General features: G+C 46.8%; 2 protein-coding genes across 2 annotated transcripts; both read right to left on the bottom strand.

Annotated features, from left to right (window-relative positions):
* Positions 1-2,796: 2,796 nt before the first annotated feature.
* Positions 2,797-12,193, bottom strand: LOC119648283 (peritrophin-48-like). The gene is made up of 2 exons (XM_038049938.1): positions 12,062-12,193; positions 2,797-3,828 (listed from the first exon to the last, which is right to left on the bottom strand). The coding sequence occupies exons 1-2, from the start codon at positions 12,069-12,071 to the stop codon at positions 2,876-2,878; spliced, it is 963 nt and encodes a 320-aa protein (XP_037905866.1). The 5' UTR covers positions 12,072-12,193; the 3' UTR covers positions 2,797-2,875.
* Positions 12,194-18,358: 6,165 nt separating this feature from the next.
* LOC119647606 lies at positions 18,359-26,291 on the bottom strand. Its single transcript, XM_038048637.1, has 2 exons — positions 26,282-26,291; positions 18,359-19,387 (listed from the first exon to the last, which is right to left on the bottom strand). The coding sequence occupies exons 1-2, from the start codon at positions 26,289-26,291 to the stop codon at positions 18,420-18,422; spliced, it is 978 nt and encodes a 325-aa protein (XP_037904565.1). The 3' UTR covers positions 18,359-18,419.
* Between the last annotated feature and the right edge of the window lie 438 nt (positions 26,292-26,729).

The following is a 26,729-nucleotide window of genomic DNA, read 5'->3' as shown; positions in this document are numbered from 1 at the left end:
TGGCGCGCAAATTGGTGAGATTGCACGACAGACGAACTGGAGTCAAAGGTCGGGGATCTGAAAAAGGCATTCGATATCGCCTTTAAAGTGTCGTCTCCAGCTAAATACAGCAAGAAAACACTGCTACTGTGATGGAGTGAAGATCTCTCCAACTTCAGGAAGCTGCCCAGGGAAATCTTTAACATTTGCTACAGGCATGAATATTGGCAGCCATAGTACAAGTGGGACATCAAGACTGCCAAGGGGCGTTCAAACGCATATTCTCAATAGCTCGGCGGACTGTGAGTCAGAGCCTTGCTTGAAGGGTTTGCGGTCTTCCAAGTCGTGCAAGACTATGTAATCGGTAATTACCGAGGATCGGGTGAGCTATAAATAGCTTCTTCCCATATAAATCTCCAGATCCAAGTGGCATAATGCCAATCATGCTACAGAAGCAGCGAGAAAGGGTTATGCCGTGACTTATTGAGATTTACTGGAGCTGCGTCCCTTGAGGATACGTACCACAGTCCTGGAGACGCGCACGAGTGGTTTTCATATCGAAAGCGGGCAGGCGCGGTCATGAGTCCGCAAAGGAGTTTCACCTCTTTCGTACACCCTAGAGCGCGGCCTGGACATCCACTTAAGGACGATTTTGGAGAGAACGTCCCAACATGCCTACATTAAAGGCAAATTCTCAGAAACTGCTCTCCACGAGGTAGTTGGTACGGTTGAGCGGTCATTGCAGTGCTAGCTGTCTAATTGGATATCGAGGAAACTTTCAACAACGTTAGTGTCAACGCCATCAAGGATGCCTTGATCAGTATTGGATTGAAGGGGTGTCTTACGCATTGGATTATATCCGTGCAAAGTGGCAGGATAATCTAGTCGGATCTGGGAGGTAACCACTTGACCACAGCTGTGAGGAGAGGCATGACCATGGGTGGAGAGCAGCTGGGTGAAGGTAGTGGCGTATGCTGACCTGTTGTTGATATTAGGGTCAGGAATATTTCCGCCCATTTTGAGCGACATCATGGAAGGAGCATTGTGAAAGGTGTGCCTGTGGGCCACAAGACTTGGCATAAACTCAACCAAAACGGAACTGATGTTATTCACCACCATGACAAGTGTACCTGAATTCCACTCACCATGGCTGAATCAACAAAGATTGGGTCTTTCCTCCAACGTAAAATATCTGGGTATAGTCCTGGATCCGAAACTAAATTGGAGATTGAACATAGAACTGTGCAGGCTTGTATAGCCTTCTTTGCCTTCAAGAGAACCTTTGCAATGAAATGGCGTCTCCGGTCGAGGATGTGTCTTTGGATGTTTATCGCTGTGGCGCGTTCAAACCTAACGTACAGCTCTATTGTATGCTGACAGTCTTTGAGCTAAAGGACAATAGAACGAAGTTTAATAGGATACAAAGAACGGCGTGTGGAGGTCTGCATTTCTGGCCGGCAGATTTTCTCAAAGTAATCTAGCATCTCCTCCCCTAGACCTCGACATTAAATACGTAGTAGCATGCATTACCGTCAGATTACGAGAGTTCGGATACTGGACGACGAAGTTCCATGGCCACAGTAACATTCTAGACGAAGTATACCGGGAAATCCGGGTATTCCCAATGTACTATGCCACGCGCAAGCTTAACTTCGCTAGAAAATTTGCTGTGGATGTTCCAACCAGAGTAGAGTGGATGACCGGCTGCGTTTGCAACACGGCTCATGACTCAATATTCTTCACCGATGACTCAAAGATGGTCTCTGGAGTCCGCGGGGACTCGAATACACATAGTGTTTCGGAGTCGTATGGTCTTCCAAGTTTTGCTAGTGTATTCCAAGCGGAAGTCTGTCGATGGCTGGAGCATGATCGGAGCCCCTAAGCGTAACACAGTCATTTTGCTCGACAGCCAAGGTCTTGTACTCAGCGACCACATCCTCCAGGTTGGTGGAGCAGTGCAGAAACGCGCTGAACAGTCTGAGCAGCGCGCTTAAGGTCACCCTCCTCTGGGTTCCCGGGCACAGGAATATTAACGGAAATGAGCGGGTTGACGAGTTGGGCAGGTGCTGCTCTGGACACTCCATCGGCGGGTACAATCGGTGTCTCACTAGCGACTGTCAAGAGCGGAATCTACTCAAACCACACGCAGGATTTGGCCTACTTATAGTATAGCCCGATCACGAGAGCCAGACGGGGTGGTCTGCACGGTGCACTGGCCCATTGGGGACCATGCCGCCAGGCTCGGTATACCCTTCGTATTGTCGAAGTTTCGGAGAAGGAACGCGGGCCCTCAGTCACTTCCTCTGCAATTGCGCAGCTAGGTTGCGGACGCTGAGTAAACCATTCTTTGGGACCTCAGAGAGATTTCTAGCTGTAGGGTGGGAGAGGTGCTTTCCTTCGTGAATGCTACGGGATGGCTCCGAAGATCTGTGCCCGCTGGACTCTGCCTCCCTGCTCTCATAACATTAGTCATAATCTGAGGAGTTTGTGGCATCAAAACAGCGCACGCGGCCACTGATACCTACCTACCTACTTAAGCTTGCGCGCCAAAATCGTCCTCTTCCCTCTTCAGCTTCCAAGGTATACCAAGGTATTCCCCACAATGTAGCTTGCTAAAGTATTACACAGGGGAGGGGGAAGTACGTTAATCTAAGGTTAGGTCAAGACAACCACAAATTTAACTTGTTTCGGCACCAAGAAAGTATGAAAGTAACTTACGGCCACAAAAGGCCTCTGAGATGTTAGGTGATATTTGGCTTCGAGCTTTGAAAGTCTTTTCCAAAACATGTAATTTTCCGCAAGAATATACTACACTGGGACAAACAATAAAATTTTCCAATTTATTTTCAATGGATAGGGTGGTGCTTAATGCAGGTTGTTTGATATATTTTCTGAATTACATGGAACACATTTTTTTTGTTACATTGTAGGTGGTGCCCGCGGGACACGTCTTCTCCTCGGGTTGTCTTCTTTCTCTGCACACGTAATATTTTGTATTATCAGGATGTGGAACATTCACTGAATCTGGGTCAGAGTCTTCCCACGTTAGATCTTCGCAAATGCAGCTGCTAGGCCTTGTTATACTGCACGATCCATTCGAAAAATATCTATCGTTGTTACAATATTGCCAGTAAGGGGTTGATTCGTCGATACAATAGTAGTAAGCTTTACAGTAGTAGGGATCCGGAAGAAATTTTCCAACATTTCCTTTGCACATAGTGTCAAGTTTCACTAGTAAATCGGAGTTGTAATCAGGAACTTTGCACTCATTACCGACGTTATGCATGCAAGATTGAGTGTGTGCATTGAAGAACATTTTACTGGGACATTTTCGGCTTACAAGGATATTTCCGCTGCATTCGTAGAAGGATTCACAACTTTCTTTGTTTACCCACATTCTATTCCGGAATTCCGGCTTAGAACAGTCAGGAATATCGTCCTTGCAGTTATAATCAGCCTTGGGAACACAACTTTGCACAAGGGGGTTGAAGTATTCACTGGAACCACACGGTCGGGGGGATGGGATCATGTCAATTCCACATGTAAAATAATCTTCGCACTCAACAGCATGGGGATTTTCAATATTCTCACCTACACTGGTGCATTTGAGTAGATTGCCTAAATAAACAGTACAGCTCTTTGTTCTCCCGTTAAAAATAAGATATGGTGGACAATCATAGTCCTTAAAATCGCCGGTCTCACTGAAGCATACTTGGTACTTTTCTTGATTACCAGGGAATGGATACGGAACATATAGATCGTGACCTTCGCATTCCGCTGCATACACATGGTTGATATTCCAAGCAAGGAGAATCCCTAAAGTTGGAATTAGTAATCTTAAGATGATTCCTACATGGAAGAAAATAAAGTATTAAAGTTATCCATTGAGCAGGGAAAAAGTGAAATGAAAAATTGACTAAATGAGTGACAGGAACTCATTTGATGTTTGGCAGCAAACATTGCATGAAAATAGAGTGAATCAACAACTGAACCTTTTCTGATCTTCTTCATAGTATGGAAATGAACTGGTTTAACCCAATTAGATTTCTCAAATAAAGATCGGAATTGGTTTACAACTTCTACTATTTAAAACAAACACAATGATAAATATTAGGCGAAGAGGGCTTTACGGTTTCTTACCAGGACAGAAACGAATCGTCAGACGCTGCCTCACCTCTGCCCTGGGAGCAGCATGACCGAAGCGCGTCGCTAAACAACATTTTTTCCCTACATAGCTAAATTAACCTAACTTATGTACTACCTTCATCTTCATCATCATCAACGGCGCAACAACCAGTATCCGGTCTAGGCCTGCCTTAATAAGGAACTCAAGACATCCCGGTTTGGCGCCGAGGTCCACCAATTCGATATCCTTAAAAGCTGTCTGGCGTCCTGACCTACGCTGTCACTTCATCTTAGGCAGGGTCTGCCTCGTCTTCTTTTTCTACCATAGATATTGCCTTATAGACTTTCCGGGTGGGATCATCCTCATCCATACCGATTAAGTGACCCGCCCACCGTAACCTCTTGAGCCGGATTTTATCCACAACCGGACGGTCATGGTATCGCTCTTAGATTTCATCGTTATGTAGGCTACGGAATCATCCATCCTCATGTAGGGGGCCAAAAATTCTTCGGAGGATTCTCCTCTCGAACTCGGCCAAGAGTTGTCAATTCTTCTCACTCAGAACCCAAGTCTCCGAGGAATACATGAAGACTAGCAAGATCATTGTCTTGTACAGTAAGATCTTTGACCCTATGGTGAGACGTTTCGAACGGAACAGTCTTTGTAAGCTGAAATAGGCTCTGTTGGCTGACAACAACCGTGCGCGGATTTCGTTATCGTAGCTGTTATCGGTTGTGATTTTCGACCCTAGATAGGAGAAATTGTCAACAGTCTCAAAGTTGTAGTCTCCTATCTTTATTCTTCGCGTTTGACCAGTGCGGTTTGATGTTGTTGGTTGTTTTTCGGTGCTGACGTTGCCACCATATACTTTGTCTTGCCTTTGATTGATGTGCAGCCCAAGATCAGCTGGCGCCTGCTTGAGCGGGATGAAGGCAGTTTGTACATCTCGGGTGGTTCTTCCCATGATGTCGATATCGTCAGCATAGGCCTGCAGTTGGGTGGACTTAAAGAGGGTCGTACCTCTCGCATTTACCTCAGCATCACGGATCACTTTCTCCAGGGTCAGGTTAAAGAAGACGCATGATAGGGCATCCCCTTGCCGTAGACCGTTGATGATGTCCATGTTTTACCCTGGCCATGTTATCATAGGCGGCTTTAAAGTCAATGAAAAGATGGTGCAACTAGTTTCCATACTCCATATTGCGCTTGCCGCGCAGAGAGAATCTGATCTGTTGCTGATTTGCCTGGAGTGAAGCCTCTTTGGTATGGGTCAATGATGTTCTGGGTCTAGCAAGATAGAGGAGAATATCTTATAGATGGTACTCAGCAACGTGATTTTATGTATGAGACACATAACGCCTCTTTGTCAATCGTCAGGCATTGATTTGCTGTCCATACCTTGAGCACAAGCTGATGAACCACTTGGTGTAATTGGTCGCCTCCATATTTAACCAATTCGGCTGTAATTCCATCGGCTCCTGCTGACTTATGATTTTTTAGCCGGTGAATTGCACGGACTGTTTCTCCTAAACATGGTGGTGGCAATATTTGTCCGTCGTCTTCATTTGGCGGGACCTCCAACTCGTCGATATTCTGGTTATTCAGTAGCTCATCAAAGTACTCAACCCATCACTCCAATATGCCTATTCTGTCGGAATCAGATTTCCCTCTTTGTCTCGGCAGGCCGACCATCGAGCTGTATAAGGCTTCATCCTGCAGACTTATTGGTAAAACTTCCGCGCCTGGTGCGGTTGCTCCCTGTGCTTTTTGAGTTCACAGACTTGTTGGTTCTCTGAAGCTTCCCTTTTCCGTCTGTGAAGTCGCTTCTCCGCTCGATGGAGTTCGTGATAAGTCTCCGCGTGTGCCCAGGTCAACATTACTCGGTATGCAGCATTCTTCCGTTCCGTTGCTAGCTTACATTCATCGTCGAACCAGCCATTCCGATTCCTTTCGCAGCTGGGGCCGAGTATGTTTGTGGCCTTATCAATAATAATGTTCTGCAGGTGGTGGTGAAGATCATTTGTTGATGCTTCATCTCCAGGTCCTCTGTTGACTGCGGTTATTGCGGCATCCATTTCCCTCTTAAAGGTGTTGGGGAGGGTTGTGTTGTGGATCGCTTCAGTGTTCACTCTCACCTGATTGTCGGAGAGAATTCTGCGTGGTGTTGTTATTCGAGCTTGGGGACACCATGTCAACGAGATCCGAGTCTATATTGGCCCCGCTGTCTGTTGTGGCATTCATCAAGGCAACACGTGGTCAATTTGGTTGAAAGTGGTCCCGTCTGGAGAGGCCCATGTATGTTTGTGGACCGCCTTCCACACAAACCAGGTACTTCCAACAACCATTTCCTATGACATTGCTTGGATAATCCGCAGTACGTTATCACTTGTATTTTGGTGTAATCTATGGGAGTCAAATTATCGGCTGAATACGGGCTCCTTCCCTACTTGGCTGTTAAAATTCCCAAGTATGATACTCCGAGCACATGGTTTACTGGATGGCCACTGTAATATATGGTGTAGCGACTCTTCTCCAGGAAACCGACCCCTGTCCAATACATCTCCTGTAACGCTGTTACATCAGCCCTATATTGGGACAGGGTATAGGCTAACCGCTCAGCAGCTTCATCTCTGTACAGGGAGCGCACGCTCCATGAGAAAATGCGCAAATCGTTATTCCGCTGTCGTTGCCGGGTCCGTCGTTGTTTAATGCGTCCAGTCCGAGGCTCCTGTTGTGGCTTCGTAGCTTCGGTTTTCCGTGTAGGGTTGTCAGCCCCACCCACCTCCAAACTGGAATACCAGTTGGTACAGTTTGTCCCGCTTTTAGGTGCGGGAGAATCGCCTTCATCATTCCCCGTCTGCAGTTTTTCGTTAAGAAAGAACTCTCAGCGGTCACCACGTGGAGGTGAAGATAGAGTTTGGTACTAGAGCTGTTGGTGTTGGTTCAGCAGGCATTTCCCAGGTTTTATGCTCCATCTTGGGTACCAATCTATGTTTCGTCCTGGGACCTATACTACCCTTTGACCACCTTAGCTTAGCTTAATCTAAGGTAAAAACATCGCTGGATGCAGAAAAGAATTCCGTGTTATTCTTCGAGTGCAATTAGCGAAGGGAAGTAACACGTTCTCTGCGGCTTGTCTCCCGAACACTCGACATGGTTTCTTTGCTTCCTGATCAAGGATCTCAAATGGCGTCCGTTCCGATACGAGGATTCCATTCTGCACTAATTATGGGTGCTCAGAGGTGGTGGTGGGGAGGATGGAGCAGCAACCCTGTCGACCAAACCAAAACCAAGTGGCCGAGGAGAACCTCCATAGTGGTCGCACTGGGAGACGCTGTACTCACTTTGGCTTGCCGGCCGTGATGCAGTAGATAATGCTCCAAAGGCCCAATCAGGGCGATCAACCCGAGTCAGCACGGGACTCATCTGAACTGGCAAATTGGTCACGAAACCTCGCCAGGGGTATACTGGTACCATGGGAACCGAGATAGCCCCTGGACTCTCATACTTCGGGTGAACTCCCGTTGTATGAGAGAACAGCTCGGTTTTTTGCGGTCGGCCCCCTAGTGGGAGCTTCATGGGGGTTGTTGGTTATGCTCAAGCGAGAAGAGAACTTTGGGCCTCGGCGTGGTGCTGCGTTTCTACACGGGTGCCGTACTCCTTACTTCGGTAGAGATTTAGGTAGGTCTTGCATCCACCAGTATGAGTGCTAAGCCATGCACTTGGTATAGACTGGTACCGTTGTTGCTTGTCTCAGCGGAGCTCTGATTGTGGTCACAAAATCAATCCGTGTCTTAAGAACACCGTGGGATTAAGTCGTCTAGACAAGTGCTCACGGTAAACCCTAAAGGACTTAACTTAACTGCATTATAATTATGGCAGCAGGTACTGTGAGCGACATTTCTGGTTTATTTGCATCCTCTATAGGGAAAAAAGGAAGAAGTTCGATTGAGGTCCAATGAACATTTACTTAGGCTTATCCAAATCCCAAATGTACGAATCGAACGCCCGTAAGTCCTCCCTGCATTGTTTTGCAGAACTGACCGAAAAACTTGCTGGAAGTCGAATACAAGCTGGATAAAAGTATCTTATATCAGAACGCTTCACCCGCTTACTCTACCCAAACCTGGAACCTGTTGACCCAATAATTCGTCGCGCTCAATCTTCTTTCAATAACGAAGCGTTTGCTCTTCATCGTGCATGTTAACATTTTTGGGCCATCCCCCTTAAATGTGATTCATTCTATGATGAGCGTATTGAATATTTTGCCGTATTGCATTCACTCAAGGCCAGCTGAATACCGCGGTGAACAGGATTCTTGAGGATATATTCCTTATGACAGTGTTCTGGAGGGAGATTCGAAAAAAATCTCCACTCGTTGATTTTTATATAAAAACGGGCGGGCGGGGGAAGGAGTTAGGATGTGGGCTGGGATGGAGAGCATGCGGGAGGGGTTTGGAAAAGGAAGCTAGGAGTAGCGCTAAGGATGGGTGGGTTTTGAAAACTGGGATGAGGAATAGATGCCGCTGTAGAAGATTACTCTACCGTCGGGGTCGAAAAGGAGGTTTCGGGACTGCAGAGATAGAAGGATTTGACGGGTGTGACGGCGTCGATGTGGGACGTTTGACAGGAGTCGTAGATTATCTGGTTGGAGATGTACTTGGAACGGTCTTCGGTTTTGTAGATATTTTCTCGTTGACTTGGGTCGGCGAGGGCGTAGGTGAACGGATTTTGTGCGGATCGGGGAATGAGGTAGGAAGGGTGGGCTAGGAGTTGGGAGATCTTTCCGCTTACCTCGTTGTCGAAACTTGGTTCACGGAAGTAGAGGGTGCAGTGATGGGCTTGGAGGACACTTTTTCTGTGGGTCGGATCGCGTTTTGTTGGACTGATTTGCCTAATCGCGGGCAGGTTTTCATGAGTTCCCTGTATGTACCAGGGTTCAGTTCGTTCGAGATATTGGGTGTATAGGGTGAGGATTTTCTCGCGGATGAACCTGCCGGATTTCTGCGCATTCAGCGAGGAGGTGAAAGGATTGCGGAGTATCTATTCCTTTTTATATTGGATATCGGTTAGGATGTCTTCGGGTAGGGTAATTAGGTTACGGTAGTTCAATGGACGGGATGGGATCAGTTCGTCGCATACTTGGCGAATTGCTTCGGTGTATTGACGAACTGTTAGGTCAATGGAGTCGTTGGGAACTGTACAGTTGGATGGGAGTAGGAGAGGTTGAAGTTTGGTTTTGTGAACCAGGTTGATGTGTTTCCAGTTTGCGCGCTTGAAGTCGGGAACTGAAGGTGGGGTGAAATGAGCGACTCTGTTCCGGAGTTTGATGCGGGGAATTATGGTATCATCATCGCTGATGCCGGGGACCGTTTCGAGGAAGTCAGGTTACTGTTAATCAGGAAGTGGTTTAGGTAGGAATGGTAGTGCGGTCTATTGTAGGTCGGGAGGGCTGGGCTGAAATGGGCTAGGTTGATGGTGGGATCTGAGGTTGTGAGGAAAAGGTGGAGCTGGTCCGCGTGCATCGAACCAGGACGGATCTCTGGCATTGAGATCTCCACCGATAATCAGGGACCATTGTTTACCGGGAAAGCAATGTTGAGACTCGATACGGAGTAAGTCGAGAGTGTCGAGGGATTGGTTGGGACAGTAAACAGAGGCGACAAGACCGAAGTTGATTGAGATTCGAAAGTGACTAGAGGGGTTTCGATGGATTTGAAGGTGGGTGGATTTGTGGAGATGGAATTGGTCGGAGATGAGGACGGGCGTTAAGCCATATTTGCTGCAGCCTTGAGGATTGGTCTGAGGTCGGTCAGCCTGGAAGAGGTTGAAGTTGGTAAAGTAAGGATTGTATGTATAGTTCAGCCTAGTTCCACATAGGAGAACTATATCGGGTTTGCGCTTGCCAAGGAAAAGCTCGGCCGATGATTGAGTTAATGTTCAACTCGGTTATCTTAACGTCCATTAATGGATGTCAAGATACCGACCATTGAGTTGAACATTTGCAGGAATTCTTGCGATTTCCAGGCAAATTCAAGGAAGTCTGGTTGGGTGCATGGGAAGAGGTTCCGCTTCGTGCGGCGTCGGCGAAGGGCACAGAAGGCTCGGTTTGTGATAGGACGACCAGCGGGGCGGGAGGTGGTTGTGGGGAGAGGGTGGTTGGGAGGCGCACGTTTTTGTGCGTTTCTCCTTGCCACCACCTGAACGAACCGTGGGCACTTTCTGTAGTAGGCGGGGTGGTCGTTGCCGTAGTTAACGCATTTCGGTGCTTGTTCGGCTATTGTGGCGCATTCGCCAGGGCCGTGTACTTAACGCAACTGTAAGCAAGGTGGCAGTTGGTTGCGGCGTGTCCGATGCGCTAACAATTTTTGCACTATAGCACTTGTTTGTTTTTCATTTGTTCGAAACGAACAATCATGTGCAGGATGGCTTTCACCTCTCGCAACTGTTCCTCGCTAAAGGTCGCGTCAAAAGTGAACAACTACAAGTCGAGGTTGATGTTGTTAGTCTTTGCTCAGGTCGTGGCAAAGGGTTTTGCGCCTGGGGTGCTTGAGACTCCTTGCGCCTTCAATTCTTTGACGGTCTCCTGAGGGGAGAACGTCGTATGAAGGCCTCGGAGGATGAAGCTGGTCGTCTTCTCAGATGGGAGGGTATACGTGAAGAACTTATTTCTTTTTTCCACGAGGATTTTTTTGCGATCCAGTAATCTTCCGGCGTTTTGGTAATGATTTGGTCTGAACTACTTGATTTCTTGATCAGGTAGTTATTAGGGAGTGCACGGGACATGGGTTCTGTTATACCTTTGAGGGCAACCGAGTTCTCGACTACCACGAGTGTAGGTATTCTTCGACTTAACTCCTTCTTAGATGAGGCTGCAGCAGCTGGTCTCGGCTGTCGAGGTTGAGGTTGTTTCGATCGTGCTGGCGGGATGCAGCTTCTTTGCCTCGCTGAGTGTGGGGTAGGCCTTGGGGTAGGACCCGGACGGTAGGGCGAGTGGCGCCACTGGTGCCTGCTCGATGTGGACGGTGGCGACTTAATGACTGCCGTTCTCGAGGGCTTCCGTTGGCTTCCTCATGAGCCTCTTGTTTTGCTTTCGCAGGGCGGTCGAATCGCGGATTGCGCCAAGCGTCAGAACCCGCCTGGGAGTCGGACTCGCAGTCACTAGATAGCGTCACCTGGAAAGCTGTCTCCTCTCTGTCATCAGCGCTTTCTGGCTCCAGATCGCCGGTTGAGCTATCGGTAGCCTTGTGTCGCTTCTTCTGGGTCACCTTTTTTACTATTGTCTGTATCACTATATTTTTTTCAAAACTGTCTTTATCACTTTACTTCGGACAGAATATCCGCACACACTCGGCACAGAAGTTTGAGAAAACACTCAGCTCCGATAACTCGACTCTCTCAGCCGAGAGGTGGAAGTAGACTCGGATAATATGACAGATGTTAAATGCGACCTTTATATAATTCCCAGAACACGACATGACTAGGAATTATATTGAGCGTCAATCCGCCCGTACTTTGGCCTAAAACTTGACCAGAGCTGAACATATTGCTTTAGTCACGCTGCTCCCAGGGTAGAGGTGAGGCAACATCTGATGATTTGCCTCTGTTCTGGTAAGAAACCGTAAAGCCGTCTTTGACTGATATTTTTGAAGTTTGGGTGCTAAGCCCTAAACGAGGGGTCCGTACACTAACAAAATAGGGAGTAAGTTGCTCTCATTTGGTCCGATCCGACATGAAGTGGATGCGGACTTACGACCCCGCAATTCTTAAAAAAATATGTTTAAACACAATCAGTAGCTTCGAAAAAGATGAAAAAGCTCAGGAAACTTCGATTTCACATTCAACACAAATAAGCCACTAAGACGCCACAATCCACCAAAGATGCTTTTGAGAAACCAGGAATTATTTTTACAAGCATACAAAATATACATTAAAATCTAAAAACTTTTATTTCACCTAGTGTCATTTTGGTATATCCTCCAAAATGGGACTTCTGACAAAGGCTGGAATATTTGGTTGACGCACAGCTACAGGTCGGACTAATTATACGGTATACACTGCAATTTCATCTGACGTTCCCCCAATTTATATAAGCACAAATCGTTACCAAAAATTAGATAATAAAATCTAAGCTTTAAATTAATTTAATTTTAAGAAATGTAGTTTGATAAGGACATGCCAAAGTTTAAAGATAGGACATAATCTTATATAGTGCAATTGCCAACAGGGGCGTGACATGTGTTGTGCTCAATTTTAGCCAGTTGTGATTGCTGTATCTTTATATTCGTATCTATAATCATTAGAATCGAATCCAGATTGCTAGAAAGTTTTTTAGATACGAAAATTATTTATTTCCTTAGTGAAATTACGAGAAATTTTATTAGGCGCCATTATTTACGGTAGATAAAGGGGTGCAGATAAAATTTAACATACTATATATGGTAATCAACTGCGTAGAAATTCTTCGAATGTAGGAAAATTTCGAAAGAATTAAGTATCATAAAAAAACACAAACGAAAAATATGTTCTTTCTTTTATTTGGACTCGTGGTTCAATTAGTTAAGAATTCTAGGTACCTCTATAAACATTTATCAGTGAAGCGCTTAGAACTGAATGAGGAACGCACACTTGTATAAACAGAGTTTTCTAGCCGAAGCGATACGAAATTTAAACACTCTTTTTTCTACTCACTGTCACCATAACATATTCTATCAATTCAATCCGTTAGAGCTACATTTCTTTCTTCCTTAAGTTCAGATATGTTCTCTATGTTAATGTTACATTTTTTTACGTTTACTCTCTCTGTTCGACGGACGTGACTTAATTCTCTTCTCGATACAAAACTGTCATCCCTGACATTTTATTCGTCCCGGTCTCATGTCAGTTCGTCAGCTGTTTCTGCGGCGATTGAATGCAGCGGTGGAAGCGAATTCATGTTGGCGCCTAGATTTGCGTGTCCGATATGCCCCCACATCACTTCGCCCCCAGCTGAAACCGCGCGGGTTCAGCGAAGCAAACCGTCTGCATAATCCCGTCAATGGGGAAATCTGACGCTTCGCGGGCGCTCTCGCAAGCGCCTCGACAAGGACACCCACTTGCTGCACCTCGCCCCTCGTTGCAGAACTTAAAAGGGGCCCTCGTATGGTGGTTGAAGTGGCTTCCGAGGGGCGTTCACCTTGATAAAGGCCTGGTCACACATCTCGAGATCCCTGGGGGTTTTGACCTAGAATGTCGGGTTTCTGGACGGTGAAGTCGACCCCATATTCGAAATCGCGTCCCTAAGCAGACGCAGGATTCTGGAGTCGTTTAACCCTGCTCTGATGTCCAGAACAGGATCGGCGGAGAGGCGTAGATTCTCCCCGAAAACGATCTCCGCTGGGTTGGCCGCGAACTCCTCCGGATCGTCGTGGACCATTAGAGTAACCTTCAGCGTCCGGTGCTAACGTTCCAGTAAACTATGGGACTGTGGATGGTATGCAGAAGTCCTATGGCCTTTAAAGACAAGGAGCTTTCTTAACTCCGCGAAAAGAGTAGATTCGAATGCATTCCCTGGTCCGTGATGATGATGGCTGGAACACCAAAGCGCGGAATCCATTCTCGACAGTGGGCCTTGCCACACGATTGCGCCGTAATGTCAGACAGAGGTATTGCTTCAGGCAACCGCGTAAACCGACTAACCGGTTCGTCGTCCTGATGCCTGGGTGTGCAACATCGTGAATCGCGTGGAAAATTTCCCTGCGAAAATCGATCGGAATGAATAGCCTGGGTCCCTCATTTCAGTTTGAGCCGAAAATAAGAAACTCCTTGAATTTATATTTGAAGTTTACCTTCAGGCTCCGAAGATCTGCGTCGCCTTTTTGTGCCTCGGCAATTGCCGTATAATCGACGCGCGGGAACTGTGACCTCCAAAGTTCGAGACCAAGGGTCTGCAACAACATTGTGGTTACCAGACACATGTTGGATATTAGAAGTAACCTGGCTGATATAACTCAAGTGCCTAAGTTGGCGCGAAGACGCTTTGTCGTGCTTTTGTCTAAGCGTGAATGTAAGGGGCTTGTGGTCCGTGAACATAGTGAACGACCGGCCTTCAAGGGAGAAACGGAAGTATTTTACAGCTAGGTACGCAGCGAGTAGTTCACAATCATAGGCGCTGTAGTTACGTTGAGCTGGGTTGAGCTGTTTTGAAAAAAAGTTCAACGGTTGCCAGATTTGATTGGCCTGTTAGTGAAGAACGGCGCCTACCGCAGTCTCTGAGACAGCGACGAACACAGCTACGAGAGCATCTGAGAGAGGAAATGGCAGCAGTGTTGCCACAACACGCACGGACGGCTTCAGCAGACCATGCAACTCGCGGGAGTCTTTAGTTTTTGGCCCAACATGCCAAGAACCTTCGCAGATCCTTCACCGTGGTTTGTAGTGAAAAACTCTTAATAGCCTTAACCTTGTCTGGGTCAGGTTGGATACCATCCGGGGTAACTAAATGGGCAAGAAATTTCAACTGCTTCTGTAAATATCTTCATTCTTCAGCGTTTAAGAGAAGTCCGGCCTTAGGGAGACGTTGAAAAATGCACTCGAGATGCTCTAAGTGCTCAGATTCGTGAGCGGAAGCGACCAAAACATCATGAATTCGAAACAAAAGTTCAAGTTTCGTAAAAAAAAGTGGATGACCCTCTGGAAAGTCTGTGTTGCGTTGTAAAAGCCGAAAGTCATTCTGGTCAACTCTAAGAGCCCGAAAGGTCTGCAAAAAGCCGCCTTCGGAATGTCTTCGGGAGCTACAGGGATTTGGTGGTACGCCTTAGCTAGATCTAAAGCCGTAAAAACACGACAATCCGTTAATGATTGCTGGATGAATGGTATGGAATATCGGTCTGGAACTGTCTGAGCATTCAGACGCCTATAATCTCCACATGGCCTTCATTCGCCGTTTGGCTTAAGGACCATATGAAGTAGATGGACCAACAACTGTTTGATGGTCTGTAGATACCCTGTTTCATAAAATTTTCCAACTCCCCCTTCACAACAGCTGGGTGAAAGAGGACGCACTTTTGAGAAGATAGGAGAGCCGGTGGTATTGATACGGTGCTGCACATCGTGCTTCACCGACTTGGAGAAACTATTTCCCGTGGTGATGTTGTGAAACTTTCGGAGAAATATGCGAATGCGATGATCGGTAACGTCCGCGGAATAATGTTCTTCAGACGGGGTACAGGAAGAACCGACACCTCAGTGCCCGTGTCGACCAGGAAGCAACGTCTGTTTAGGGCGTCGAACATTTTAAGGCCGCGAGGTACGGCGTTTCGGGTAGCCGTCACTAAGGCACCCAGCGAGCTTAGTTTTTTACTGCTCTAAACGTGCGTCCGGTAGTGCATTTAGTCGCTTGAGCTCCCTATTTTGGATGGTATTAACAAACCGTTGAGGGCGACGAGGGTCCCGGCGTACGACTACCCGAACGCTCCCTTCGGGAAGCAAACCAAACACTTTGTCGGTAACACCTCCAGTGCTTCCGAGTCCGTACAGGCCAAGACGGCGCGTCAAAATTGGCAAAAATGCAAAATCATTGAATTGCGGTGGGCGATATCTAGGTCGACCTGGGAGGTAGTCCAGGTTCAGAAAATCCAAGAATTTTCACGCTGCGATGCCGGGAACACGAGATAATGTGGAAAATCTGCAGCCAGGGAGGCTGGGCGAAATCGAGGAAAATTGAAAATTTCCACGACTCCCGGGTCGCCAAAATTGACAAAAATGCAAAATCGTCGGATTGCTTCGGGCGATATCTCGTTCGAACCGGGAGCCAGCCCAGATTCAGAAAATCGAAGACTTTTCACGCTGCGATGCCGGGAACGCGAGGTAATGTGGAAAATCTGCGGCCAGAGTGGCTGGGCGAACTCGAGGAAAATTGAAAATTGCCACGACCCCCGGGTCGTCAAAATTGACAAAAATGCAAAATCGTCGGATTACGGCGGGGGAGACCTCGTTCGAACCTTGAGCCAACCCAGATTCAGCAAATCCAAGAATGTTCACGCTGGGATGGTGGAAACGCGAGATATCTCGGAAAATCCGCGGCCAGAGTGGCTGGGCCCAGATTCAGAAAATCGAAGACTTTTCACGCGGCGATGCCAGGAAGGCGAAATAACGTGGGAAATCCGCGGCTAGAAGACCTGGCTGATACTAGTTCAACGACGAAATATGAAAATTGAAAAATAGGGGAGCAATGGTTGAGAACGCGAGAAATTGCTTCGATATTTCGTCCCGCGAACGTTTAACCCGAAAAGGTGGATTGTGTCTTCTCAGTATCTTGATATCTGGACGCTCTCAGTTGTCCGAACTAAAACTCGTTTATTCTGCATTCCACCACCATGCTCGATTCAATGCTGGCTTCATTCTTTGCTTCACTTCCCCGTCCTCCCCCCGTCCCCCCATCCCGTCCTGTAATCGCCTTTGACAGCGAGGTGTGAGTGAACAGTGAAACCATTCACAACAATGCCCTCCCCATCACCTGTAAGGTGGAAATGGATGCCGAAATAAACGCAGTCAACAGAGGTCCTAAATGAATGTAAGCTAGAAACGAAATGGAAGTATGCTACAGATCGGACAATGCTGCAGTCGCAAAGAACACTGTTGCACACAGGGGCCTATCATCAATCCCGTCGAGCAAAGAAGCGACTTCACAGAAGGAAAAAGGAAGCCTAAAAGAACCAACAACGCGGAAGTTTTACCAACAAGTCAGCAGGATGAAGCCTCATATACTTTGGTGCTCATCATGCCGAGACAAAATGGGAAATCTGATTTCAGGCAGAATGGGAATGTTGGAGCGATGGGTTGAGTACTTTGATGAACTACTCAACAACCAAAGTATCGGTGAGTTGTAGGTCCGTTCAACTGAAAAAAACGGACAAATATTACCACCACCAAGCATGGAAGAAACAGTCCGTCCAATTCATCGGCTAAAAAATCATAAGTCGCCAGGAGCCGATGGAATTACAGCCGAATTGGTTAAATATGGAGGTGACATATTTAGGTGTGGGACAACCAATTAATGCCTGACGATTGACAACGAGGCATTATCTGTCTCATACATAAAAAGGGGGATATCACGCAGTGAAGCAATTATAAAGGAATCACGTTACTGGGTACCATCTATTTTTCGCTATCTTGCTAGGCCGGATATACCAAAGAGGCTTCACTTCAGGCAAATCAGCAACAGATCAGATTTTCTCTCTGCGTCAGGTAATGAAAACCTGTTTGAATATGGTCATCAGCTCCACCATTTTTTCATCGACTTCAATGCGCTCTATGCTAGCATAGCCAGGGTAAAACTGTACTCGGCCACAAGAGAATTCGGTATACCCACGAAACTGATGAGATTGACTAGGCTGACCCTGATCCATGTGCGAGATCAGATAAAAGCAGGGATGAATTTCGAGACCATTCGACATCAACAACGGCTTAAGACAAAGGGATGCCCTATTTTGCGTCCTCTTTAAAGTGGCCCGGAAAAAGTGACTGTGACTTTATACTGGCCTATGCTGACGATATTTACATTATGGGAGGGACAACACGAAATATACTCGCACAGTCTACCCTCATCCAGATCGAGCAGGCGGCAATTGGCGTCAGATCTTGGGCTTCACATTAATGGAGGTGGTTGTTGGTTGCAATGAAAGAACCTTAGAGGCCTAGGTCCTTAGCAAGAAAAATTGCAAACTTAGGGGGAGAGAATTTTTGACCTCCTACTTAAGGACGAACGATTCCATAGCCAACATAACAACGAAATTTATGAGCGATACCGCGACGGTTAGTTGTGGGTAAAATCCGGCTCAACAGATTGCGGTGGGCGGGTCACCTAATCCGTATGGGTTAGGCTGAACCTGCCTGGGAGGCCTGTAAGGGTAATGTCTACTGTAAAAAAAGGAGACGAGGCTGACCCTGCTTGAGATGGAGCGTTGGCGTAGGTCAGGACGCCAGACCACTTTTAGGGATATAGAATTGGTGGACCTCGGTGTAAAAGGGGATGTCTGGAGCTCCTTACTAAGGCATGCCTAGACCTGACACCGATTGTTGCGCCGTTGATGGTGATTGATGGCAGTTTGAAAGTTGCCTGCTGCAGGCATAATGCATTCTCTTCTTTTATGTGATAATTGGCTTTGATCTTTGGCAGTCTTTTCCGTTGCATGGAATTCTCAGCGCATTCTAAAGAATCTGCGAAGCTAAACCAAACTTAAGATATTAAAAAAAATACTGACTTTAAAAACTTTTTTTTATTTTCAGTGGATACGGTGAAACTTAAAGCAGGTCGGTTAATATATCTTGTAAATCACGCAGAACACATCTTTTTCGTTGCATTGAAGGTGGTACCCGGTGGACACGACTTCTCCTCGGCTTGTACTCCTTTTTTACACACATAAAATTTTGTCCTATCAGGATGTGGAACATTCACTGATTTTGGACTAGAGTCTCCCCACGTTAAGTCTTCGCAAATGCAGCTACTAGCTCGTGTTTTAGTGCAAGTTTCATTCTCAAAGTATCTTCCGTCTGAACAGGGACTCCAGTAAGGTGTTGATTCGTCGACACAATAGTAATAAGCTTTACAATAGTGGGGATCCGGAAGAAACTTTCCAACATTACCTTGGCACATAGTTTCAACATTCACTAGATAATTGGGCTGGGGCTTAGGAACTTGGCATCCACCATTGACCGCGGAGTTGTACATGCAAGCTTGAGTGTGCACGTCTAAGTACATTCCACTGGGACATGTCCGACTTACAATAATATCTCCGACGCATTCGTAGTAGGAGTCACAACTTTCTTTGTCAATCCACTTTCTGTTTTGGAAATCAGGATGGGAGCAATCGGGAATATCAATATCGCAGTCATATTCAGCCTCAAGAACACAATCTTGATAAAGTGGGTTGAAGTGTTCACCGGTGTTACATTGTCTTTCCGTGAAAAAAACCAGATCCTTATCACATTCAATATAATTTATGCAATCATCATCATCAACAAGAGGGTTCTTAAATCTTTCTCCTTCAAAGGTGCACTTTGGCATTGGGATGAAAACAGCCGCACAGCTTCTTAGTTCCTCGTTGAAATTAAGATCGTCTGGGCAATCATATTCCTTGGAATCTCCAGTGTTACTGAAACATACCCTGTACTTTGTTTTATCATCGTCGAACGGAAACGGAGTGTATAGATCCCTGCCTTCGCATTCGACTGCATACACATGGTTTGCATTCCAACCAAGGAGAATACTTAAAGTTGGTATTAGCAATCTTAAGCTGACTCCTGCATAAAATGAAGAAAGGTGTTAATGTTATTTACAAATCAAGAATTTTCTATTGATTCATTCTCTATTGAGTGGAGGAAATTTTCAGAAAATCGTTCTTTTCTTTTATATTTTTTTTTATAGTTTATACCTTTAAAGATAACATATAAAATTTTCAAGATTGTATCTGAAATAGTTTTTGAGTTACAGCCTGTTAACCGTCGGTGTTCGTCGGTTAGAAATGTGCTGAGGGGCCATCTCTGACTTATTGCTCGGGTTAGGGGGCATCGCAAACAATAATAATAGTATTAGGGACCACATACATAGATATTTTTTTTTTTATGGATGGAGGTGGAAATCTTAGAAAGACGCTGCTGCGCCAGGTTGCAGCACCCACTAAAACCACCCCCACTCTTCCGCCCCTCCCCGCGGGACCTCCGTGAAGTATTACTTCGCGGGGGAGGCTCTGTTTCGCTATACCAGCTCGTCCATGTCACGTCTCCGTCACGCCGCCTTCCGAGCTCGATCCAACTCCAGGGCTACTGCCTCATTTACCGCCATCCAGTTTCCCTCCGACTTCAGCATCTCTTCCACCAGGTTCGAGGGCTCGATGTCCGCCCCTAAGATGCTGTTCAACCTCCTTTTCTGCTGCAGAAATCTGGGACAATGGAACATAACGTGCTCCGGATCCTCGGGTGTAGCACCGCATTCAGGACAGTTGGGAGACTCGTCCAACTCGAAGCGATGCAAGTACTTCCTATAGCCACCGTATCCCGTAAGGAACTGTGTCAGGTGGTAATTTAATTCTCCGTGCTTTCGGTTGACCCATTTCTCGATACACGGGATCAATGTATGGGTCCACCTGCCCTTGTCGGAGTTATCCCATCGTTGTTGCCACTCACACACTCTCTCCTGAAGGCTTTTCGGAAATCCGCATTCACTTCGGCTGGATTTGCCTTCCGTTTTTCGTAGAGCCAGTGTGCTTCGCCCGCTAGAAGATCTATACGGATCATTCCCGCGATGACACACACTGCCTCCGTCGACGCCGTCCTAAATGCGCCACACACCCTTAGCGCAATTGGGCGGTATGCCGAACTTATCTTCCTCCGGTTGACAGCGTGGTTCAACGCTCCAGCCCAGACAGGGACCGCGTATAGCAGGATTGACCTCACCACTCCCGCGATGAGTAGCCTGCGACTATACTTCGGCCCTCCCACGTTAGGCATCATCCTTGCAAGGGATGAGCTGGCATTTGCTGCCTTCTCTCGCGCATAATCCAAGTGTCCCTTCAAACTCAGCTTGGCATCGATCATCACCCCCAGGTATTTGACAACCGACTTTGAAACGACCTCACGATTACCAACCTGGATGGTAACTGTGTTGTTTTCCCTCCAGTTGGTAATGAGGACCGCCTCCGTCTTTTCGTCCGCCAGGTCTAGCTTGGCCATTCGTAACCATGACTTGATGGTAAGAATGGCTTCATTTGCATAAAGCTCCACGTCCTCGGGGTACCAGAGAAGTCTGTCCGAAAAGTAACTCTCGATGAGCCGACCCAAATAGCTAGGAACACCCAGTTTGGCCAGCCCCAGTTGGCTGAGTTAAAAGCATTTTTGACGTCCAGCGTCACCAGAGCACAGCATTTGCCCATGGCCATTGCATTTCGAGCCAATTCCACGACCTTTGCTATTGCATCGACCGTAGAACGGGCTCGCCGAAACCCATATTGCCGCTCTGAAAGACCACCCGCAAGCTCGATGAACGGGAGCAGCCTGTTGTATATCACCCTCTCCAACATCTTCCCCATGGTGTCTAAGAGACAAATAGGGCGATATGAAGAGGGCACGCCGGGTGGTTTTCGGGGCTTCGGTAGCAACACCAGCTTCTGCCTCTTCCACTGGGCGGGAAATATTCCTTCCGCCATGCACGATTCGAATGTGCTTGCGAACCACCTTGGTCTGGCCTTGACCGCCACCTTCAGAGCCTTGTTCGGAATTCCGTCCAATCCCGGAGCCTTGCTGTCCCCAATACGTCTGCAGATTTCCCAAAGTTCCTCTTCGGTAACATCAGGGATCGAGAAGACGTCCTGCTGAGCTGCCAGTTGGGGTTCTCTTTCGTCCTGCTCCTGCTGCGGGAAAAGAGTTGTAATTATTTGCAACAAGAGCCGCCCGCGGATCTTCTTCATTAGAACTTGGTAGCCTGTACCCCACGGATTCGCACATACATAAATATGTATCAGTAAGTAATAATACGAGACATTTTTCACTTATTATTGTCTTTAATTTTTCAGATTTCGTATGTCTTCCTCCTTACAATGACCCTCCAGTCTTTGGAGTGAATGAACAATATAATTTTGCCATGCCGAAAACCATTAAATTTTTGGGCAAATTTCTAATTTTTTTCTTTAAACTCCGCTGTGGCGGCACATCGGAGGTGCGAACCCTGAACGCCATCGAGAATTCGCCTCTGCCACCGCATTGAACGGCCGTAGAATCAGCTGATGGCCTGGCAAGAGGCTGGAGGAGAAAGGTCAAGAATGACACTCTTAAATAGCCTGCCATCACGGGAACAACATATTCGTTGCCAAAAAGTATAATCTGAATAATTGTAACAAAACATCGTTAAGCATAAATGCAAATACATAATTTTGATGACGTTACCAAATGACTTAATATAAAGTGACTCAATAGTTTAGTGATACATTGACTTTAATTTTTCAGAGTCCCAATATTTTTGTGGAAGTGGCAGCTGTCTATGGACGATATGACGAGGCTTCACGAGTCTTCACCCAGACAAATTGAGGACAAAATTCGTTTCAATTCATTGGGGAAGAATATCCCTTAAAATTGTGACTCCGACAGTTGAATGGAAAAAGGGCAACGGTTCAACCCGCCCAGCGGTGATTCTGTCTCGCCAAATCGATCGCAACGGACGGAAGCTGGATACTGAATAAAGGGGAGTGAATCGGACAACTTGTTGCAGTACGTGAAACCATCGCGATTGTTTAACATTCAGCTTGAGCGCGGCGTGAATCGATACGTGTGGAAAATCTGTTCGATTCGGAAGCAGGACATTCCTCACCGCCGCTCGTTTTCACTCTCCTTTTACATAATTGAATATGCCGCGCGAGGAGAAGGCCCCCGTTGGGGATCGTCGCGGCTAGGGTGCCTTTCTTTTGGCAGCACAATCTGGCGAAGTGGTTTTGTCAATTGGAGGCGCGATTTACGCTGCCTGGCGTCACAACAGACGCCACGCTTTTCAACCACTCCCTCTTCGATCTCGACAAAGAGACCATCGGACTTGTTTCGGATGTACTTGTGGAATGGTCGCACGTCCGCCTGAAGGAGCAGCTGATCTGGCGTCTTTCAGTAAGTGAGGAAGCGAAGCTTAATGACCGTACCCCTGGCCACTTACTTCGAAAAGGATAGGTTTGGTTCAAAGTTGCTACTGAAGGCAACAACTCCCGGAGAAACACCGCGCCATCTTGGTCTTCGTGGACTTAGGATCGTTGGAGGTGTTGTCCGCCACGGCCGACAAAGTATATGGTATCGTCACGGAGGTTTCGCGAGACACGACTTGGAAGGTCGGCGAACTTAAGGCAATGGTAGCAATCCTGGCCGTCGCGATCACAAAGCTCGCGTTCGACAGGTAGACCTCGATCACAATCACGGTTGAGGTCTGCTTTCCGTAAAGGGTGTTCGGATAGTCGCACCCCGGACTCTCATCGGGCTTGGCCGATTTGGTATCATCCGCTAGGTACCTCGGCGACGGCTACCCGAAGCGCAGTACGTCATCTTACAATATTCGTCCCCCGAACAGGCATCTTTTCCTGGTCGACACGGGCGCTGAGGTGTCAGTTCTACCTGTATCCCGTCAAAATACATTAATCCCACAAAATCAACGACTGGCTGCCATGAACTCCTCCCCCATCCGAACCTATGGCTAATAGACAGGTGGACTGCGTCGAACGTTTTCGTGGCGATCCGTTCTGGCGGACAGTAGTACCCCCATTTTAGGCGCAGACTTCCTGTGTGACAATGGGCTGTTGGTCAACCTGCAGGACAAAGCCTTGATAGACTTCGCAACTTCTTTACGGACGTCAGTGAAAATTTTCTTTTGCAAAAAAGACACTTCCTCTATTATTTTCGACGACGTTGGCGACCACTCCTTTCGCGCACTCCTCAGAAACTACCGCAACATTACTACGGAAATGAGTTTCATCGAGTCGGTTAAGCACGATGTGCTGCACCACATCAACACTACCAGCTCCCAAATTTTTTCAAAGGTGCGTCCACTGTCACTTCAGAAGCTAACCATTGCGAAGAAAGAGTTTAACGATTTGATGAATCAGGGTATTTACAGACCTTCCAATAGCTGTTGATCCTCTCCACTTCATTTGGTCCCTATGCAAAACGGCGAATGGCGGTCATGTGCAGATTATAGGCGTCTGAATCCCATTCCATGATTTTGCGCACTTTAGAACTCCCGTATTTTCACAACGTTGCATTTAGCCCATCAAATCCCTGTTGTTCCCGAAGACATTCCGAGGACGGCTATCTGCTCACTTTTCGGACCCTTCCAGAACACCAGGATCACTTTCGCCTTGTGCAACGTTGCACAGACTTTTACGAGGCTCATCCACTCTGTCCTGCGAAACTTGCACTTTTGTTTCGTTTATATGGATGATGTTTTGGTCGCTTGTTCATCCGAATTCAAGTACTTCGACCATGATGATAGCATTTTTCTATTTCTCCTTGAGGCCTGACTTGTCCTAAATGTTGTGAAATGAAAATTTCTACAGAAGCAAGTAAAATTTCTCAACCATTTGTTAACTCCTGATGGTATCCAACCTGACTCAGACAACGTTGAGGCGATTAAGAGCTTCCCCTGCCAACTACGGTGAAGAACCTGCGAAGGGTTTTGGGCAAGTTAAACTTCTATCGTCGTTTCTTGCCCCACGCCTACTTGTCTGGGTCAAAAACCAAAAACTCCCACGAGGTTGCGTGGTCTGTTGAGGTCGTCCATGCGTTTGAGACAGTCTAGTAACAGTTTGTTGATGCAACACTGCTGGCATTTCTTCAGCCAGATGCTCCCCCAGCTGCGTTCGTTGATGCCTCGGATCAGCGATAGGCGCCGCTCTTCACCAGTGGGTGAATCAAACCTAGCAACCGTTGGGCTTTTTTTCAAAACAAGTCAATCTGCGCCTACGACCGTAAGCTAATCGCCGCATACCTCGCTATAAAATACTTCCGATTCTCCCCGTTTACGGTGTTCACGAACCACAAGTCCCTTATTTTCGAAGTCAACTTCGGCACTTGAATTATATCAGCCAGTTTACTTGTGATATCTAACACGTGGCTGGGAAAAACGATGTTGTTGCAGATGCTTTATCTCGAATCTCGGAGGTCATAGCCTCCGGGAGGTCATAGCCTCCTCCGGGTGGAGAATTCCGCCGCGCTCGCGTTCCCCAAGATATAAAAAGGCCACACAGCGCTTCAAGGCTTGAAGACAAACCCCAAAAACAAGCTCAATGAGTTTCCTATTTTCGGTTTAAATTCTTATTTACTCTGCGAAATCTCAGATAAGGGACCTGGGCCGTTCATTCCGGCTGAATTTCCCAGGGAAGTATTTCACGCAATACACGATCCGGCGCACCCAGGCATCAGTATGATGATCCAGTTAGTCAGTGGGAAATACTCTTATCTGTCCATAAACAAGGACATTAATTCTTTGGCCAGACAATGCATCACGTGACAGAGGTCCAAGGTCAACAAGCACGTAAGAAAGGAAGTCGGCGTATACCTTTGGTCAACCAAGTGCTTCCTCACCATCCATTTCGACCTCATCGGCCCTTTGCGAGACTCACACGAATTCAAGGATTGCCTTACAATCATCGACAGGCTTTTCTGAGGCAATACCTCTGATCGAAATTACGGAGCTATCATGTACCGAGGCCGTCTGTCGAGAGTGGATCCCGCGCTTTGGTGTACCAGGCGTAATCATCACGGACCAGGCAATATGATTTGAGTCTACCCTTTTCACGGAGTTAGGCAAGCTTCAAAGGGTATAGGACAACTGTATACCATCCACAGTCTGATAGTATGCTGGAACGTCGACACCAAACGCTGAACGCCGCCTTAATGGCTCGCGACCACCCGTCGTGGTCGCGGTCCTGGCCTTTCGTCCTCCTCGCATCCGCACAGCCCTCCGAGGGCAGCCAGGCGGAGATAGTGCACGGGGAAAATTTGCGCTTCCCCGCCCCTTGCGCTGGACATCAAACCTGGGTTAAGCGTCTGATCAGAAACGCGGTTTCGAAGCTGAGACAAACTCCAATTTATCGACACGCGACAATAGAGGTCAACACCCCCAGACACCGCGAGACGTGTTCACAGGTCCTCATTCGGGTGGAGAATTCTCGAAGGTCGCTGCAGCCACCATAAGAGGGCTCCTTTAGAGTTCAGAATTCGACAAACACTCGTCCAAACTCGACGTTCAAGGCGGGCCCAAGTAGGTCTCCTCGTCGAGGTTGAAAGTTTTCGATGAGCAGGCGATCATTTTAAAAAGCGTCAGGTTCGCTCGGTGAGCTCCCGGGTTCAGCTGTGGGCGGAGTGATGTGGCAGTATAGGCACCTCATTAATTCAAACGTGCTTATAATTTCCTTCAATTCACTTATTGCACTTTAAATTTCGCAATAAAAGAACTTATGTGATTCGTAGTTCAACCTTAAGTCCATCAGAAAATTATTGATTTACTGGTTAGCACAAAACAAGGACGATGGTATGAAAAAGCAATGTTTAAGCAGCTGTGAAAAGGACGAAAGAAGGAATTTCAACTCTACGTTCGAAAGTATTTTTAAACCGACGTTGAGAAAGTCCGAGCATTCAAAATACACTAAACCCTAAAATCTTTTATTTTACCTAGTCTCATTTTGGTATATCCTTGAATATGGGACTTTTCACAAAGTTAGTAATATTTGGTCGACACACGAGTACAGTTCGGACTAACAATAAGGCATAGACTGCAATTTCATCTGATATTCGCCCATTTATAGAATCATAAATCTATATCGAAAATTAGATAAGGAAATCCAAGGTTTAAATTAATTCGATTTTAAGAAATTTAGTAATTGCTTACGACATACAGTGTGATAAGGACATGTACTTAAGGGGGGAGACCACATTTGAAGGAGTTTGAGTTCTCTAACTGCGCGACTTGTAGGGACTTTAATTTTTATCTGAAGGCAAAAGGGTTTTAAAATAAACTTTACTAACTTATTTTTTAAAAGTATTGACCGCAATGCAGGTGATAATAATCAAAATTAAAAATTTTGTTGTCAAAAGTAAATTTTTCAATTTTCGCCATTTT

This window comes from Hermetia illucens, chromosome 2, assembly GCF_905115235.1.
Source record: "Hermetia illucens chromosome 2, iHerIll2.2.curated.20191125, whole genome shotgun sequence".
NCBI lineage: Eukaryota > Metazoa > Arthropoda > Insecta > Diptera > Stratiomyidae > Hermetia > Hermetia illucens.
The sequence above is the reverse complement of the archived record's forward strand: the minus strand, read 5'-3'. Positions and strand labels throughout refer to the sequence as shown.